This window comes from Dendronephthya gigantea, unplaced genomic scaffold, assembly GCF_004324835.1.
Source record: "Dendronephthya gigantea isolate DGI-Jeju-01 unplaced genomic scaffold, DenGig_1.0 000001F, whole genome shotgun sequence".
Lineage (NCBI taxonomy): Eukaryota > Metazoa > Cnidaria > Anthozoa > Malacalcyonacea > Nephtheidae > Dendronephthya > Dendronephthya gigantea.
The window spans coordinates 570557-591569 of record NW_021163011.1 but is presented as its reverse complement, the minus strand read 5'-3'; the positions used below and the strand labels follow the sequence as shown (position 1 = coordinate 591569).

At 36.7% G+C, this 21013-nt stretch overlaps 1 protein-coding gene across 1 annotated transcript; it reads right to left on the bottom strand.

The window, feature by feature from the left end:
• Positions 1-514: 514 nt before the first annotated feature.
• Positions 515-19713, bottom strand: LOC114530441 (lactase-phlorizin hydrolase-like). The gene is given in 14 exon segments (XM_028552056.1): positions 515-995; positions 1699-1932; positions 2520-2704; positions 3343-3613; positions 4272-4420; positions 5305-5524; positions 9570-9870; positions 12543-12829; positions 13565-13798; positions 14674-14846; positions 15461-15731; positions 16193-16341; positions 17307-17526; positions 19351-19713. Coding segments are annotated over 14 exon segments (3261 nt in total). The 5' UTR covers positions 19640-19713; the 3' UTR covers positions 515-717.
• Between the last annotated feature and the right edge of the window lie 1300 nt (positions 19714-21013).

Below are 21013 nucleotides of genomic sequence, written 5' to 3'. Positions count from 1 at the left end.
AGAAAGCCATGCGTTTCTCTAATATTCTATCCAATCACGTATTACTTTCAGGTCATAATCTAAGTTTATATCTGGATTAGAATTCGAATAATATTGTTTGCATGTCATAAGAATATACCCTTCGACGCCCCATATTTTCTGGACCTTGGCCATACCCTCGCCGGTTTTAGGTCCAAACAAATAGTTGATTGAAACCTCACTGATTGCTCTTAAGGTGATCTATCCGGCTAATGATCTATCCGGCTTCACGAGTTTACACATCGAGAGACCCATAACCCAGGCTGCAGCCGTGTGGCCTATATATGGTTATGAAGGAAAACCTAAATGCGAAAGTGAAACCCCCACGTACCCAATTTCGCATTTTCACAAAAAGTATGATCCAACTACAACAAAACGAAATTTGTATGTCGACTCTACAGTGAACTTCGACGAGTCCATAATCAGATACAAAGTAAAAATACGATGATTTAGTAGAAATTATAATTAAGCTTCTAAAAATTAATTACAAATCAAACAATAATCAAATACAAAATTTGCGTATAAAGGGGGAAGACAAACATTTATTTGCTGCAAAAATTGTGAACCGGCAAAATTCCATGAAAAATCAAATGTTCACATATAATTAATCATCAGTCTCTTTTAAATCACTTTATATAGGTACTTTCTTCATTACACACTAAATGACTATTATAGCAATTCAAATTTCAGCAAAAGAAATTATATGTGCAAAAGCATGGCGATCAAAATTACCACAAGGATGTGCTGATTCCTGGCACCAGGCGTACCACTATCAGGCTTGGGAGTTGTCGTTTTATTCGTCGGGAAAACCTTTGCGGGGAAACCGTTGTCTGCGACAATTTTTGCGTACACCTTTGACGATTGTTTCGGAACACGTTTTCTTTCGGGGTCGCTAAAGTTAACCCTGTGAATCCCAAAACGCTCGTGATATCCTGTGTGCCATTCAAAGTTATCCATCAAAGACCAGGCAAAGTAGCCTAGAAAATATCGTTTGGTTATTCGTGAAAGATATTTGATATACGCACTGCCCAGTAAATAAAATTATATAAGCAAAAGATATGCTTGCGGGCTTAATCTTTCAATCTATAAAATAATCCATGAAATTTATGAAACCAAAGTCTCTAACAGTGTTCATTGATTGCTGCATTGAAGATCCAAGCTTCGCTGCAGGCTGTCATTTTTGAATCAGTAAACCACGATTATCATTTGTTATTGCGAATAAACCATGATTTTCAGGAGTTATTGCGAATAAATTATGATTGCTATGATCTGTCGCCATGCAGGCAGAAGGAAACCACGTGATTTATTTTGACCAATCACGTGAGTTGATTTAGATCAATGCACAAAGATTGTGTATTAACAATCAATAATATAAATATTTTCGCGATCGTGCATAATATTGGTATGCATGAATGATAGATCACTGCCACTGTTTAGGTGTATCGTACAAAATTTACTGGCCTTGGCAACCTGGCCAAACTCAGTATCTGTTTAGCCTGCGTTTACAGATGACATGCTATATAGCATCCTGCACTAAATTAATAAATCTATATACCGTAACTACATTTTGTATTATCCATTATTGTATTTCATGTCTACCTAAATGCTGCGAAAGTTTAAGCCCCCTAAATAAAAAATCTTTGAAATCTATATGACAGTTATAAGAAACAAAGGATATACCTTTGACATTAACACCATCCAGCCGCGAAGCTTTCAAGGCTTCATTAATATACTCCGTGTAATAACCAACTCTTTCAGTATCATTTAGCGCTGCTTCGCCGACCCTCACATCTTCCCCTTTCTCACTCCATCCGTTCTCGGTGATATAAATTTCCGGGTTCCCATAGTTCTTCTTTATATAAGACAGGAGATTCCGTAGTCCTTGAGGAACTTTATTCAACCACGAGGGAGCACCTGTATAATATGATTATAGAGTTATGACTTATGTAAAATTAGCTTCATATACTGCATGTACACACTACACACACTATATTTTATCCACCTAGTTCAAAATGTTTATCAAAATATAGCATAAGATTGCAAGAGAGGAAAATACTATACAGCTATTATAGGAAACTGCAGATTTCTGTCGTTGAAATTAATCTGGGTAAAAAATCAACGCAGGTAGCGGTTAGCAGGTAGATAACGCGTTGTTAAAATTTTTGTCACTAAAATGGGAATTTTTATTTAATGCCACGTGATCAAAAACAACCAATTAAAAGACATCATATTAATAAGGTGTTATCATTGGAAAAATGTTTTTTGGTTTGGGGTGGTAAGGGGTGTATAAAAGCTTAATGGAGTAGTGAAATCAACTATCTATGAAAAATAATAAAATCATTATGTATTTTTTCTGCTTTTTCATCACATTAAAAAAAAATTGACTTAGAAATGCATGACACAAGCAGAGTGGGAAACGACGGGCAGACACCGCTGGTGGGGGATTGCATTGGCATGACATGTGCGTTCACGATATAGCTATACATTTCGATTTTTCATACCACGTAACCATGATCCATTTGTGTAGGTGTATATCTCTCTATCAACCCAGTAATTCCAGTCCACAGCAGAAATGTTTTTGAAGTGCGTAAGATTACCACACATTGTTGACGTGTAATGGTTTAATCCAAAGAAATCGGCTGTTCTATTTAACATTTTTTTCTCTTCTTCAGTGAACTGCGGAAGCCTGCAGCATGCAAGAGAAAAATTAATACAAACGTCGTGCGTATTTTGCGGCGTGTCTTTCCAAGAACGAAGCAACATACATTCTGAAACATTTAATGTCAGTTTAGAATCTCAGCATTCAGAATAAAAATTATTGAATATTTGGTTGAACATAATGTGAAGAATTGTCAAGGGCAACGAGGTTTGCCGTTTTTTTGTTTTATTATTTATTATTCATATTCAAAGAATGAAAATTACAACCGTTTGTCCACTCATTTGTGTCAGTTTCCCGTCTTATATGAGCTGAACTCTAATTTCCTTAAGTCATGAGTCCTTATTAAAAACGAATATCAGAATATTCGTAAAAGACGAATATCATGCAGTCCATGGCATGAGCTAACATGCAGTATATAAGGAACCGCGGTCATCAGTTATGGCTCTACCTATTTAATTGTGTTAAAGAAAGTTTACCCCGCTTCTAGACGCATGATTATTGATCATCGTACATTCATACATCTTTGGTTAAAAATTTCTCCCCTTAGAATTTTGATTTTCCCACCCCACACATGCTTAATTTTTCGTTACCCTTCCTAGCTTAACCTTCAATAAAAAATTACCGGTTCCTATAATTGTTGGGTTTAGTGAAACATCTTTTAGTACCTGTTTGGAATTCCCTCCATTTGGGAGTGTTTCGCTATCAAAGTTTTCATCACCTCTGGATAATCTCCATTGACGTAGATTGGATTTGCAAACCACCCCAAGAAAAACTCCATGCCACGTTTTGTCGCCTCGAAAAACCGTTGCTTGTTCTCCTGCGGAAAATGCCAGTCAGCATTCAATACAATTGAGATTCTACCTTTCTGTTTTTCTCGAAATTCCTTGTCGTACACATGCCAAGCCTTGCCATGGGCTAGCAATAAGGTGTGAGCCGCTAGGGAAAAAGTAATTATAAGTGTTATCATTGAAGTTTTTTTGCATGTGTAATTAGTCAGCTTATATATATGCAAGTGCCATTTTTAACACAAACGGTATGATTAACATCAAAAGAGTGGGTTAGGGATTGTGATCGGTGAAAAACAAAAACTTTACTTCCGATCAACGTACCTGCATGTTGTCAAAAACGTCACTTGATAAAGCTCACTATATTATCTGTGCAAGGCAGAAAGTAGTACAACCAGATCGAGGAACAGCAGTCATCAGGGGATGGCAGTAATGATAGCTAACTTCGCTTTTAGTCATGCAAGTTGGTTAGTACAAATCACATAAGATCAGCAGTATACGCGCTTAATTGGAACGTAAGCGCGTATACAAATATACATGTAAGCGCGAACACACAAAACAATGTTTAAACTGAAATCTTAGTGTAATAGAACAACTACTCATTTTTAACTAAATATTTTATCAAACATTACACGACTTAATTAAAGGGTATAATGATGTAATTAGGACATCGTAAAAGCCAGAATGGGTAAAAAAGATCTACATTTACTTCCATTATTCTGATTGGGTGCTGTATTTAAAACATCGCATAATTCTATTCCTCCTCCACGAATTGCCTAGGTATTCCTACCTTAATAGCTAAAGATTACCTAGGTATGGTCCATCTTTCATCCGTTTAATACCAGGGGCGTGTACGCCAGTGCCATAACCTATGATAGCCGAAACCCAAGGCTCGTTCAATGTAGCCCAAAATTTAACTCGGTCGCCAAAATTCTTGAAGCAAACTCTTGCGTAATCCCTTAAACGTTAAAAAACGCATGGTTTAACTGGACTGACTAAAGATCAGTTACTAGCAAGTTTTATAGTATTATAACTGCCTTAAATATGGAAACAGCCAGAAACAATGCTCTCGAAAGAATCGGGGATGGGTACAATTTCCCTCTTTTTAGCCCGTTTTAAACGCAATTTTGGTCGGGTTTAAGAGTTTTCAATTTTTCCACAGCACAACATTTATAGCCTGTACGTCCGACCGATTATCTTTAGGAGGGAATGTTTTTAGTTAAACAGCATCCAGGGCGGCGAAAAAGTCACGTCCATTTTTCAGGAAAAGTATGAGAAATTAAACATTACGCTCCCAGCTTGGAAATCGAGGTATGTTACACCGCGAAAAATCATCTGGTCATGTAGTACATAATTTATACTGTTTTCTGATTAGCAAACTTGAATGTGGACACTCTAATAGATAAATATCGACACCCTAAAGTTGTTCATACAGATTGCCATGAATTTTTATTGTCTTTGATTGTCTTTGCACTCCCTGCTAGATAGCAGCTTGCATGCACGGTACACTTCAACTCTTTATCAGAGAGGTCTGACTGGAGTTTCAACATGCAAACCGTTAATTAGGGTTGAGATATGCTATGCTTGGATTGAAAACCTAAAGCAGGCCGGTTCTTCCGGATCGTCAATTTTTAGTGTTCTTGGAAGGTATGAATAGTGATAAATCAATGCAATCTTGAATTCGAATTTGCTTCACTGCAAACCTCAATCCATGCCATCGTTTGTACAGACTGTAAAAGTATACGAACAGTATAGGTCGAAATAGTTTCGTTTTGCATTGTTTCTCTAATTGATCTAACAGATGAACCCCCTCCTTTAATGCATCTTCACCAAATTCCTTACCTGAAAATATTACTTATACTAAAGTTGAGCCATCCTCCCATATCTTCCAGGGCTTGTGGTAGATCCCAGTGATACAACGTAACCATCGGTTTGATATCATTCTTCAATAATTCGTCGATCAGATTGTTGTAGTATTCGATTCCTTTGGGATTGACATTGTCCGCGGTGCCGTTCGGAAGAATCCTTGCCCACGAGAGGGAAAATCTGTAATATTTGACACCTACAAAATAGGAAGATTAGCACAAATGCATGGATTATGTAGCATGAATTGGAATGAAGAATTCGACCAGTTTGCCAATTCGACCTCATTGCATGTCAGAAGGCGTATATATTATATATATACTGTTATATTATAATAAAATACTGTATACATATATTGTTATATTATATATAATAAAATACTATTTTTTCATCCCCCTTCATGATTCCGGATCGGTGGATCAAACACGATAATCGGACATGTGTTATTATCATGGATAATCGCACATGTGTTATTATCGCTTTTCAAAATGGCGGATTCGTCAATAAAACACTGCGTATATAATAAATAAGCATATTTCTGTTTTTCATTGTTTCAAGTCAACCTAACCTGGGAAAATGGCATATACCATGCATATACAGGCATATACCATGCAAGTATTCGTCCTTCAGTTTATATGTCTGATATCAGACTTGAAGGTCACTTAATTCTCGAAGAAGTATTTAAAGTTCAAGAAGCTGATGTCTATGCATCTGTGGATTTAGCGTAGCGCTCAGGCACACAAATGGAAAAAATAGAAAATCAGGAAAAATTGCAGTTCCGAAGATACATCATTTAACTGCAAAAATAAAGAAGCAGTAGCGCCATAAGGCTGATTATTAATACCTGTCGACATGGTTATAAGGCAAACATTGATATGTAAAAATCAATGAAACAAATATAGAATTTATTCAATTTCAATTTTATTCAATATAACAACAATAAAACTGATAAGACTAGATTGTATGCAGAAGTCAATCGTAGTGCGAATAAAGGCTGCGTAAATTTTAAATAAGTCACTTCATATTTGTAAGCTGACACCAGAATGGGAACCGGATCAGTCAGTGGAGGGAGTTGTAAATTTTATCTATTATATATTGCATAATGCGAATTTAATTTGAATAAGCATGGTTTAATGGTTTAGTTCCCTAAGTCTAAGTAGTTTTAAAGGGTTGGAATGCACACTGCACAAATGACTGCGCTTTTATTGTTATAAATCAGCTTCAGCTGTATTTCGTTATTTATTTTTGAAAGGTCCTTCCTTTCAAACCTTAAATATGCTAATGCGACATACGTGCACAAAATTTTTTTTCGTTCATTATTTTACCTGGAAGAAAAACTAACAATTAGTAAAATGTAAAAAAAAACCTATAATGGCAAAAAAAATTATCGAAAAAAATGTCATTTTTGCATTTTTCAAAAATGTGGCGTTATAGAATTTTTTTATATTTTGTTAATTGTTAGTTTTTCTCCCAAGTAAAATAATGCACGAAAAAAAATTGGGGGTCACCGTGCTTCTTTTCCAACTATCCGAGGCAATTGGTCATTTTGGAGTGAATTTTGTACACGTATGTCGCCATAGCAACGGACGATCTGTTACTAAAACTAATACGATTCAAAAGTAGAGACATCAAAATATATAAACCCCCCAATATCTCTAGAATAAATCATAAAATTGCATTCTTTGAACGTGTCAAAGTGATGAACAGTGGAATTTTTGAAAACTGTATCGAGCCGCCTTAAGATAGTAGGATCGTTACAGTTCCTAAGTTCTAATATTAATGTTTTGAATGTTCTCTTTTTGGTCTTTTCTTGCTCTTCGAATCTACGTTGCTCTCTGTCCTTTCAGATTCTTGTTGTTTTCTGTCCTTTCTTTTGTCGTTGGTTCAGTAATGTTGAGCTTCTTTAACGTTTAATATGGCTTTTACTCCGTTAGTCCACTGAGGGTGCGGGTGTTGTGCGCTTCCTTTTATAATAAAATTATTGGGCAAGACGCCCAATGCAAAGTGATGTGATTCGCACTATCCAATCAACGTTGTGTCTTACAAGTGGGAGTTGGCGTTAGAAGCTTGGTCCAGCTCTCGTATTTTGTTTACTTAAGGGCGTTAACGCACTATTCGAGTTGGTCTTTTGCTTAATCGATCATTGTTAAAACTTGTTCACAACTTAAAATATTTATCATCAACTTAACGAACGATTGTCAAATTATTACTTTGTGAACCATATCTCAAACTTATAAACTATTTTACCAACAATTTCATCGAATTAAGCTTTTCGTCACCTAAGGCTTCAAGTGCTTAACTGAGCAAAATAAAACAAAGAAACGATTGACACAAACTAGTATCCGCCTAGAACTTATGTTCTTGAATCTTGACACTTGTACTTTGTACAACGGTACTATTGTTTGGGAGGAAATCCCATGGGCTGTCACCTCGGATGGGTCATAATAATATTTACTTTATACGTCATTTTATGTGACAAGTTCCCCAAGGAATTTCCTCGTCGATATTGACCTTGTATTTTTTTACAATGCTCTGTAGATAAATTATATATGCGCATTTCGTAACACATGAAAGTGCGCTTCTAGACTAAACAATATTAGTATACACCCGACTATTGTCTATTACAAATCCTACATTCTGATTGGCTACTCAACCATTGTTTATTCGTGATGGTGCACGCTTGGGAAAATTTCGCTCGCGCGACCGCATAAAATTGAATTAATTTTCGGTGTATTGATTATTTTCTCGAAATTAATATATCTAGGCTGTATACTAAAACAATTAGACAACTCGCCTTCGTTGTCTATGAGAGAATAGTCAACTCAGGCTTCGCCTAGCTTCGTTGAGTATTCGCTCATAGACAACTCGGACTCGTTGTTAAATAGTTCATCTCCTTGATGTATAACTTTGACCAGAGATACAAGAGCAGTTAAATTGATCGACAAGCAGCCAGGATTGCACACTTGCCCTTGTGTGAATACAGGAAACAGATACTGATAGCAGTAGGCTGCTTATCATAAATGACGTATATTTTTGTGTTTTAATGTCTTTCAAAAATGTTAACGAACGTTCAAACTATTTTGAAATTTGTTTCGATCACATTGTTGATTTTCCGTACTAAATGCATAATAAATTTCTATTGAATGCACTTTTTGAATTATTACCTTATTGATGTTACATTCGTGCCATTCATAGTTGTCTATACTTATTTGAATTGTGTAAGACGTTAATGAACTTCTTGTTTATTCAAATGACATGCGAATGCTGTAATGTGAACCATGTGTTTAAAAATATGGGGAAAATGTGCACGAAAAATGTCCAAATATAAAATATCACATACATTTTGACAATTTAATAACAAAATCTATAGTATAGCTGAATACTATATCATATAGATTCTTTTATTCAGTAGTCAAAATCTGTTGAAATCCTCAAAAGAACGCCAGCAATTTTCATGTTGCTATGTTTTCGCCAATTGAGAAAATGATCATACAGGAGATAACAAACAATTGCAATGATAAATAAAACAGCGTGACACTCTAATCAAAGGCGAGTCAGTGTTGATCTAGTTCAAAAACTGTTACTAAAAAAATCCTCTCAGCTTACATCTGGCTTTTTTTTCACAACAGCATTTTCTTGGTCACAGTCCGCAATTACATGCGTGAAGCTTAAAAATCCAACCTTATAGTGATACGTTTAAAACCTTGTATAAACCCTAAAATTACTCTTAGAATATTGTTCTCAAGAGGATTGTTCTCAAGAGGGTTGATATATATATATATATATATATATATATATATATATATATATATATATATATATATATATATATATATATATATATATATATATATATATATATATAAGCAAGAACATCATTCAGGTTCAAAATTAATCGGTTTTGGAAACTGAAAAATTCGCGAAAATCTTGATCCGACGCGTGTAAGTTAACTTCCGTATATAAGGGCGATTCTCCATTACGTCCGCTACGCCCGCGCGGGCGAAGCGCGCTTTGTTTTTCAGACCCGTCACGGTTGCATGGACAGAATTTCAAAGGCCGCTTCGCCCGCGAACACGGACGGACAGCAGGTCGTATGAGAAAAATGAAGATATTCCATTGTAAACATTAGCTATGGATTGAAAAGCGTAAATCTTATGCCCTTATAAATAAGTATAGACATTACAAGCATTTTCCAGAACAATAGGTCTGGTATGAACGTAGATTGGATTTTAAAAGGACTCACCCAAAGATTTGAGAAGCTTCACATCTTCCTTATACTTGTGATAACTATCGCACGCTACGTCTCCAGTATGATTTCCCCATACATTTCCTGGTGTGTGAGTGAATGTGTCCCAAATATTCACGCCTTTGCCATCGATATTCCAAGCACCTTCGATCTGGTACGCGGAGCTTGCGCAGCCCCAAATAAAATCATCTGGGAACGTGCCTCGATACAACTTCACATCATTTCCACACACTGCGTCACTCAGGCACAGTACTAAAGCGATAATGAGTATTTCTTGTACTGCCATGACTATTGCTTGTTATCCAGTAATAGCGTGCCACCAAGTATGTGCCACGGCTTATTGCCCTTGATGCAATATTAATTGTGTTTCTTTAAAGCGCACTGCATGTGGCCTTTGATTGATATCAATGGCCTCATCCCTCACATTCCATGGAAAAGTCAAGGAGTATATTTCAAGGATTCACGAAGATGAATGCACCGCAACGCCGGTCAGAGCCGACTCACGTAGTCTCAAATTAACCTCGACGCATTTACGTGTTTCGCTTTGCCATTGACTATTCTTCCATGTCACCATGTGAATGCTAGTGGGTAATTTATCGCTTAAAAATAACATTCCTTTTCGTCGCCTGCTAACTTTCCTCTTATATGAATCTCGATTTTTCCACATGCTTCCATAATGACAAAAACTTTCATCATTTGCGCTTTCCTTTAAGCGGCCAAAATGGTCAAACCAGTCATATTTTGAAATGGGATAGGCAGATGTAAATAACGATATACTTGACTAAAGATACCTTGAACTAGTTTACCAGTTGCCTGTCTGTACTGACATACAAAGGACCGCATAAAGAAACCCATTACTAAATTTCTATTGTCCACATTTAACCTCTATAATAGCGCATATTCGCTCTCAGTTAAGCAGACCTCTCTCGGGTAAGCGTACACCTCTTTCAGGCATAAGGGCAGAAAATCCAATCCTTTCATAAAATACCTATCACATGTGGTTGGCGTACACCTCTGGCAGCGAAAGCGGACACCTCACAAGTGGTCTTATTAGCATAAACAAATAAGCTCACGCTGGCAAAACAGATGGTGCAATTAGGTGCTGTTTACACGAGCCCGGTCACCCGAGATTCAACGAAGCGTAAGAGGACTTTAAGTTATTGAAATAAGTCTTTATGACACCAAACAAGCACATGCTATTGTTGTGCTGATTATACGACTGCCAGGATCATGTTATCTGCTCATTTCAATACCTCAAAATCATTTACATTTATATTATTATCACAATTCACAAAATGACTGCAGATTGCAGTGTTTTAGTTCTGACGAATGCTTTCAAAAAACTAGTTGTAATAGTATTTATTCGTATTGTTCGTAATGTCAGTCGACGGTTCAAACATTTAGGTATTAATAAGTATAATTTATAAGCATTCGTATGTCTAAAACTGCGAAAACATCGATCATATATCTTGCTTTCACATAGGAATTTAAAAATACATATCGCACCAAGGAATATGCATGTAAATGTTGCACCGTAGTAATAATGTCTTCTGTGCATATATATTTTGCATCCTTCGTATTGTTTGTAAAATGTGGCTTGTATTGTCGGATAATTACATTTCGTCATACATTACTGGGTCAAGTGCGCAATGCATACTGGGTCATCGAGGTCCAAAACGCGACCGACACACGACGAAACCCAGTAAGTAATTAACTTCACATCTACCTGAGTAATTAATTTCTCATCTACAGGTGCTCCAAGTGACAATATACAAGGTGTATCAAAAAACGCAACATTAAATATTCATAAATACTCTATCTTTTGTCTTCGACTAAAGAAAGCGACCAAAGCGAATATTTTATACACCCTGTAAAAATTCTTCTGAAACCTGTCTTAATCGGGCGTGTATTTTACTGTGTTGCAAAAAGATACCCTTAGCTTTGCCAGTTGAACCGTGACTTTTTTGACTATTTTTCACTGGCCAGTTGCAGCTCATAGTAGGTAAATATTACTTTTGCGAACAAACAAGTCTCATTCTTTTTGTACATAAAAATGCTTATAGCCAGGTTATGTCAAACATTTATTCACACCAGAGTTTTTCAGCCGCGCCAGTAGAAGGGTTCCGAAAAATTTAAGCCACTTGCTAAGTCACTTGCTAATATTTCTCTGTTGACAGAACTCTTAACTTCCTGTAACTGTATTTTTATTATTCTTATTGTGCAATAAAACAGGAAGCTGTCAATTTCAATGACCAATGAAATTTGAGCCATCCTGATTGGGTAATGAAGACTAACTTCCTAAATCGCTAGTACTGTAAGCAAATGAATTTTTTGCAACGCTTCTATTGCCCCAACTGTACAGAGGTCCTGTGCATGCTTTAAATTCTAACATGTCAACAGACAGTACCTGTGCAGGGCCAGGTGTGTCCCCAAAACGCTCGTCTTTGAAATTCAAGTTAATATGTGTGTTTTAAAATCCATCGAGTTTCTAATATCTTCTCTGCAAAACAAGCTCATTGATTGAATATATACCTTTACGTAAATATAACAATTTGTGTTGGGTTTATTAGATTTCTGAAGATTAGGCCTGTTTCAGACGTCGAACTTTTCATGTGCCGAACCTAATGTTAATGAGCTAAAGTCTTTTTTTAAGCATTCGATTCCGTCAGCACATGAAATGTTCGACATCTCAAAAGGGCCTTAATTAAATTTATTTTGGCTACACAATTGACGAGTCTAACGGTCAAGAATGAGAAAATTTTTGAGGACAACATCTAATCATTTGCAAAAGTTGTGAATGATTAAATCAAATGTTACATATATAACTAATGTCTAATCATCCCTTATAAACTCACTTTTTCACATTTTTTTATACAAAGCGCTAATTCCTCTTTGCAATAGCTATAACAATCAGTTGGATTTATATAATCGTGAAATACCAAGGTGTCCACTAAATACTGTTTCAAATCAGAGCAAAAAAAACACGTGAAAAAACATCGCCATCAAAATCACCTCAAAGATGTACTGATTCTTTGCACCAGGCGTACCACTATCAGGCTTGGGAGTTGTCGTTTTATTCGTCGGGAAAACCATTGCGGGAAAACCGTTGTCTGCGACAATTTTTGCGTACACCTTTGACGATTGTTTCGGAACACGTCTTCGTTCGGGGTCGCTAAAGTTAACCCTGTGAATCCCAAAACGTTCGTGATATCCTGTGTGCCATTCAAAGTTATCCATCAACGACCAAGCAAAGTAACCTAAAATGAGAAGATATGATGTAAAATATTAAATGATCATCATTGTTAACCGTGCCTAATTATTGGTAGTGTGCAGTGATAAAAGTAGAATGTGCAGTTATAAATTTAATTTCCGCATGCAAACAAGCAGCAAAATTTGACTTGAATTAAATCAATAGCCGGTCTAGTTAAAACTTATATTAGTAATGGTAATATTCTATAGTACGTAGTGACTATATTATAAAGCAATTCATACTAGTCGCTGTTTTCGAATATAACTATTATGCATGCCACCCATATGTATAGTGGCATAAAGGAGTTTACGATCTACGACGCGGTTAGCTCTACGTCGACGTTGCTAGAAATAAGTTACGGGAAATTACTTACGCTGCCAGGACTTTGAAACAATCAAACGTTTCAACTGTGCCAAGAACCTCGGATGTCTGGTTGATATTGGTTTTCATATGAGCTGTAAAACAGCTATCACGCGTTGCCGCTGCTTTAATTCATGTCATCGAGAGGCCGTGAAAATGACTCATTTAAAGCCATCGTATAAGAATGACAACGCTGTCTTGGGACAACAAATTATGCATACCTATTGTCTCGCGTATGGAATTTCTATGTTTTGCAAGCGCGTCGTCGAGCTGGCGCCGTCGTGAATCGTAAACTCCCTATACGATGTGAGGTCGTGTTATCATTGTTAAACATTCGTCGCGTGAAGTAACATTCCTGGAAGTTCCAATAAAAACACCATACCTTTTACATTAACACCATCCAGCCGCGAAGCCTTCAGAGCTTCATTGATATACTCCGTGTAATAACCAACTCTTTCGGTATCATTCAGCGCTGCTTCTCCGACCCTCATATCTTCCCCCTTCTCACTCCAACCGTTTTCGGTGATATAAATTTCTGGGTCGCCATAATTCTTTTTTATATAAGAGAGAAGTTGACGCAGTCCTTGTGGAGCCTTGTACAACCATGAGGGAGCACCTGTACATTGAAAAACGGCAACACCTAAACGCTGGCTAGGTACTGCATACGATATCTATCAGAGTTTAAAGATCCATGGAAAATTTTCAATAGATAGCTATCGGGGATATTTTAGAGTAATTTACCCAAGGTATAGGTATGTGGAATTAAAAAAATGTATAGATCTATTTGAAAAATAGGAGTAAGGCTAGTCAGTTACTGGTTAAAACGTATCCTCCCAGGTTTTTCATGAAATTGTGAAGTAGAACTATAGCGCTAAGTTGCGCTAAATTAAACCAGGGCGCTTATATACTATATTAACGGCAACCTAGCTGATTAAAACTGATTAAACCTAGCTGATTAAACCACGAGCGTCGTACGTTGTAGAAGAATTTTTCCGACTTGGATGCCTCGCTATCCAAGTTGAATGGGCCCCGTTTTCACGTAGTCGGATATAAGTGTAACCGGCAATGTTCTTACTCAGTTAAGCTAGATATGTTAAAAGAAAAGGTTGGTTGTATAAACCTTTATCCGGCTACGCGGAAACGGGGCCTATTCAACTTGGACCAAATCCTTTAATTTCAAGCATCTCATCCACCACTTGTAACTCGCTGGGTTCCTGAATGCCGTAATCCAGACGCATATAGCTGTAGTATAAATTCATTCACATTCATACCTATATAGAGTGTGACTAAAATTCTGTAATTCCTGATGAATAGTAAAGTTAATCATTGGAAAGTTTTGAGGTGTAAATTGATGTAAAATTAAGCTTTTATTCGTGTGGAAACTGATCCCGTATAATGCAATCGTTACGACGTTATTGAATCGCTCGATGAGTTTACTGTTTTGGTGTGATTGAACTTTCAGAATACAGGCTTTCACATTGCATATAGTACCTGGAAGCCACGAACTCTTCCTGAAGGTTTGGATCTCGTTGTCAATCCAATAATTCCAATCAGCCTTGCCGTAGTCAATGTCTCTACACATCACCGATGTATAATGATTGAGGCCAAAGAAATCTGTTGTCCCATTCAACATTTTCTTCTCTTCTTCAGTGAATTGTGGAAGTCTATGCAAGAATTGTTAAGAAAATTCAATTGCAACTCATAAACTACAGCAGGGGCGGATGTTGTTAAGGTTAAATGTAAAAAATGAAAATGTGTATAATGAGACGTCGAAAAGTAATTCGTACCTGAACTAATAAGGGATGGTGGATGCCCCGCAGCCGCGAATAAATTTGAAATAATGCTCCCTCCCGAGACACAAAAATTCTTATACTTTCAAAATAACATCCCTGATGAGTTTTATGTTATCGTTTTATGAGACTATTCTATTTAGCAAACTTTTTATTAAGAATGCCCCTCCCCCCTCCTAATTCAGATTAAACGCCAGCTCCTGACGTGATCCTAACTGATCTTGTACATGCAAAAAAGCCTCGATCATCTTTTATCTATAGTAATTTCGAACTGAATTGCATCCATGCAGTTAATGGGGAATGTTTTGAAATTTCTCAAGCGGAATGTTTTGAAATTTTTCAAGCTATGCTTTTCGACTATGTATCGTGTGTGCAGGGCGTCTCAATTAAGAATACATAAAAACGGTTTTAAAAACGCTCGAGAGCAACGCTCGTATGCACAAGCCATAGAAAGAAATATTCGGCGCTCCGTCCGACATTTGCTATACCTGTTTGATTCCCTATTCAATGTTGAATGCCTCGCTATCAACGTTTTCATCACTTCGGGATAATCTCCGTTAACGTAGACAGGATTTGCAAACCAACCCAATGTCCATGCCATTCCACGTTCGACAGCCTTCAAATCGGCCTCTTTATTTGTCTCAGGAAAATGGTAGTCGGAATTCAAAACGATTGAGACTCTGCCTTTTTGTTGCTTTCAAAATTCCTTGTCGTACACATGCCACGCTTTTCCGTGAGCAAGCAATAACGTGTGGCCCGCTGAGGAAGAAATAATTTTTACGTCGTACTAAATACTTCCATAAAAACTGGTCGTAATCAGTAATTATTAATCATCAGTAAGACGACGTAGGTCTATCAAATTTTCCTTGATAATTTTTTGGAGGTACCTCTGACCATGCATGCCTCTCAATTGATACTTTTCACGAGACCCTCAGTGGCGCTGGTGCCAGCCTGACTTGCAGGCATTGGCTTTTGCAAAAAATAGACAAATAGAACAATAATTTTAAGGGAACGAAACAAGTAGCAGCCTTTTGTATTTTATTTCTTTTAGATAGGTCTATCAAATTTTGAGGCACCTCTCACTTGACATCCTGCACGACACCTTCTGCTGTGTCAGTGCTACGTTAAGTTTACCCTTTTTTAAATTTAATGATTTATCTCTTACGAATGAAGTGGAAATTTTTTTTACTCTACTGTATGTCATTGTTCTATCTGATTACCTAAGTAAGGTCCGTCTTTTGGCCGTTCGATACCAGGCGCATGAACACCGTTGCCATAACCTATGACAGCAGAAACCCACGGTTCATTGAGAGTAGCCCAAAATTTCACTCGATCGCCAAAATTCTTGAAGCAAACTCTTGCATATTCGCTAGGAAAGTATAGATGAAAATATAACATTTTTTGGCGTGAGCCTTAAAAACAGAGTTTTTGAACTAACATTAATTTCTTCAGAAGATCACTGGCTGACTAGTACTCAGTAGGAACGTAATTGCCAAGTGTTTGCCAATAGCGACGCCATCTCGAATTGAGATCTATTAAGGGTCATATCTCCTGATATAAAAGCGGTTGATAAGCGGTGAATAAAATTTTCCAAAACTTGTAGTGTCCTCCAAATTTTATGCAAAACATAAATTGACAGGGTGTATCGTCTACTTCTCAGTCTTCTCTAATTTAAAACCCTTCGGAAAGGCCCGACTATCCAGAATCACCCAAAATGTATTTTTAAGATTTGGAATTAAAGATGGCGTCGCTATTGTTGAATACTGAGCTGTATTGTCCACAAGATCATCAGAGCAATTAAATTTATTTACAAGCATCGATTCTATATATACACAAAAAATTTAAGAAACGGTCACAAATGGTCAAATAGCGAATGATATAAGATAAAAGGATGAGAACGACTTGTCAGCGATATAGTATATTTAATATAGTTATAGTTGTCTGCTACAAAACAATAGTTAGAATAGGTCAAGAGGAGTTTACACAACGTTCCATTTAAGACAGAATAAAGCTTTGAAATCTATAGGCTGTCACGAACAAGTAAATCAGATTCAATTTCTGTGGAATGTAAAAGACTGAACGTGAAATATTATGCTTATAGTTGTATAGATGATGCGAGTATGCCTGGCATATGATAGAAACAAACCTCAGCTTGTAGCTAAATTGTCTTACTCGTCAGAGATTAATCTCTCCCAGGGCCAAAAATGGTCAAACTGCATGGTCATATGTTAATGGAATGAAATATACATGCATGCATGTCTTTCCAATGGTCGACCGCTGCGCGATCTCGTCTTCTGCTAACGAGCTGAGATTAAAACAATATCAAGTCTGTACCTGAATGCATCGCTAATGTTTACGTTGAGCCATCCACCAATATCTTCCAAAGGTTGTGGCAAATCCCAATGGTACAACGTGACCATGGGTTTAATGTCATTTTTCAACAATTCGTTAATCAGGTTGTTGTAGTATTCTATACCCTTGGGGTTCACGTAATCTGCCGTAGCGTTCGGAAGTATTCGTGACCAAGAGAGTGAAAATCTATAATATTGCACGCCTACAGTAAAAGAAGATATCCGGTGACATCGATTCAGTAAACTTGTAGCAAGCTAGAAGCACCAAATAATGTTCAGCGTTAAAAGTTTCATCAAAAACCATATGGCTTTCCATAATTAGACTGCATGGTGCATGTCTGCATGACATTTTTATTCTTCAAACCAGTTTGTCTGCGCTCTATGAAACGGTGTATTATAAGCGAGGAACCCATGTTCATAATCGGCGAAATGTATTCAACAGAATAGATCAGCACATATTATATTATGTAGATACATTTCTCAAAATGTTAGAAAATAAAATTTTCAAGAGCTATTCTTTTAACACAATAAAGCAAAGCTTATTAATTCCAGATGTGACTGTTAAATTTGCCTACATTTTTTAACTAACAACGTTGGAGATACAATTCCCATGCAAAAGGCAATGGTTTTAGACGTTGGTACACAAACAAAGTTAACGTTAGTATTAAAATGTTGAACATGATCTCATTTCGTTAGCTCTGCTTTTCATATAGAAAGTGACCAGCAAATAGCGGCACGATTTTCCCAACGATGCATGCGTGCATGCGCGTACGCCTTGAAGACATTGACAAAGTATAAATGTTTTTGCTACACATGCATACACCCTGTTATAATTACATAAGGTCTTAAGTATATATATATATATATAAAAATCACCGGCCAAAATATACTAATGCACTAGATGTGACAAATTAATCAATTACTACTTTCACGCACTGATAACGCATGTATTCTTCGCTAATACGTACGCATATCATGGTTCAGATATCTGGATGAAGGTCCGCATGATATATAGGGCCTTAAATAATAGCCAAATAGAGGTGCAAAATTATGTTTACGATTCTGAACTTTTAGGTTACCTGCTTAGCCTCTCTCGTTCCCTAAAACTTTCTGTCATGCAGTGAAGTAACAAAATTGGGAGAGGCTTACTGACCAAACTTTATATTACTGCGTCGCGCACAGCGCGAACACAGTCTAAAGTTGCCGTCGGTGTTTTTTTTTCGTGTTTTTTACGTTTTCGACCCGGTCTTCCTGGCCACGCAGGTCAACTAAGATACTCGTATTTTGAACTCGTCTGATTTCGTATCGAAATATTTTCGTGCTAAGCACACTTCAAATAGTAACCTAAGCCTAGTAACTCCCACAAAAGAAATATTTTACTGAAACAGGATAAGACATGCTACTAATATTAAGTTGTTTATTACAATTATCACACTAAGACATGTCAATTATCGCACTAAGACATATTACTAATTATTAAGTTACTTTTGAAACACTTTATAGATTCACAGTTTTTTTGATTGGATGTTAATTTGTTCCAAGCCACTGCACCTCTGTACGAAAAAGATTTTTTACCAAAATTTGTATTTGGCTTAGGTGGTAAAAGATAATGCTCAGCCTGTCTAGTTTGATAGTCACGCACCGCGTTTGTTTTCGTGAAAAGGTCAATAAGATAGTCGGAACTAGGCTATTTTTTACCTGATACATTGTATAGTGCATAATTGGTTATTTCTTTTAACACTCAAATTCGGTATCTCAAGTTCATTAAGTATGTCTACAGACCTATAGTCATAACCACGCTTTGCAATGATACGGACTGCCCTGTTTTGTATAAGATCTATATAAACATCTCGTCTAAATAAAATGTCTCTCAATTTTTAACATACACGCCTTTACCTTACTGCTTGAATATTTTAATGTTGTTATAATCATTATCCATTTACTGCGGGACATTTCATCTCATCAGTTATGGCCTGTTTTGTTGCACAATATAAAAGCAACATTATCTCACGGCTCACTTGACTCACCTAAGGATTTGAGAAGCTTCACATCTTCTTTATACTTGTGATAACTATCGCACGCTACGTCTCCAGTATGATTTCCCCATACATTTCCTGGTGTGTGAGTGAACGTGTCCCAAATATTCACGCCTTTGCCATCGATATTCCAAGCACCTTCGATTTGGTACGCTGAGCTTGCGCAGCCCCAAATAAAATCATCTGGAAACACGCCTCGATACAACTGTGTTTGACCGTTGATGCGTTTGGAATTTAAACATAACGCAATGAAAATAATAAGCGTATATCGCGAGTCCATGACTACGCCTTCTTAGCAATTGCCAACATAGATATATTATATATCTGTGTCATCTGATCCTTGTCCTTCCGAAATGACGCTTTTTTAGAATCGCCAGCGTGAATTTATCAGCACTGCACGTCAATGAAAATAAACATCATATGTAGGAGTCTTGCAACCGCTGTTACTCGAAGGTTTAAAAATAACAACTTTTTCTATCGCAAGGTGCAGTCAGTGAAGTGAAATTGCTTTGTCGGTAAAATTGTATTTTTTAAGTGCAATGCGTGCAACTGAGCAGTGCAAATTGTACAACTACCAGTAGACTTTCAACTCAAATTTTCTCCAGCCGTGTGTTTATTACCGTGGATTGATTACATACCCTCGCAATCGCCGAATCAGTCGCGTGCACACCAAAGAGGTATTAAAATGCGAGGTAATCTAATATTTGCGCCTCGGGCCTTTTTCGCGCGTTGTGGCCTTCCCCTTTGTCCTTATCACTGAGCGTAATTTGGAAAATTTAAACATATATATCCCGACTTCCCCCGCGACCTTTTCCTCGACCTACCTCACGACCCTCGATTTACTACCCTAGACTCTTGACCGAAGCCCATCAATTCCCAAACTCCCAACTTCATATATATATATATATATATATATATATATATAATTATATATATATATATATAGATATATAGATAGATACCCGAAATCTAATTAGAATTGCATATGTTGTGTAATATGATTGAAATCCCATGCAAATGTAATCATATGCAATTCTAATTAGACTTCGAGTATCTATCTATCTATCTATCTGCGGCCAACGTTTTTGCAAATGGGTATATATATATATATATATATATATATATATATATATATATATATATATATATATATATATATATATATATATATATATATATATATATATATATATATATATTGGATAAGTACCCATCATCAACGACGTGGTTAACGCCTCAAAGTTCTCGTGATGGTTCCATTGACCGACATCCTTCAATGCATGAATTACTCTACTTCTACCGGGTGTCCCAAAAAAGTACTCCGGTTTGCAGCGGCGTAGCCAGAACGATAATTGGGGGGGGTCCATATTCATATATTCGTGATACGCAGGATTAATTTCTTTTCAAATCAATTGTCTTTACAGTCTGTTTACATGAATATATGAATATGGACCCCCCCAATTATCGATGCTGGCTACGCCAGTGCCGGTTTGATCGATAATAACGTTTTAAACAGTGAAGCCATTACCCTGAAATAATGTGTCTAAATCATTGCAGCATAGCAGCAAATGAGAGAAGCATTGCTCGCATTTAAGAAACATTTGGACATTATCCTAACTTATGTTTTAATAAATTATCGCGAAAATTTGTTGCG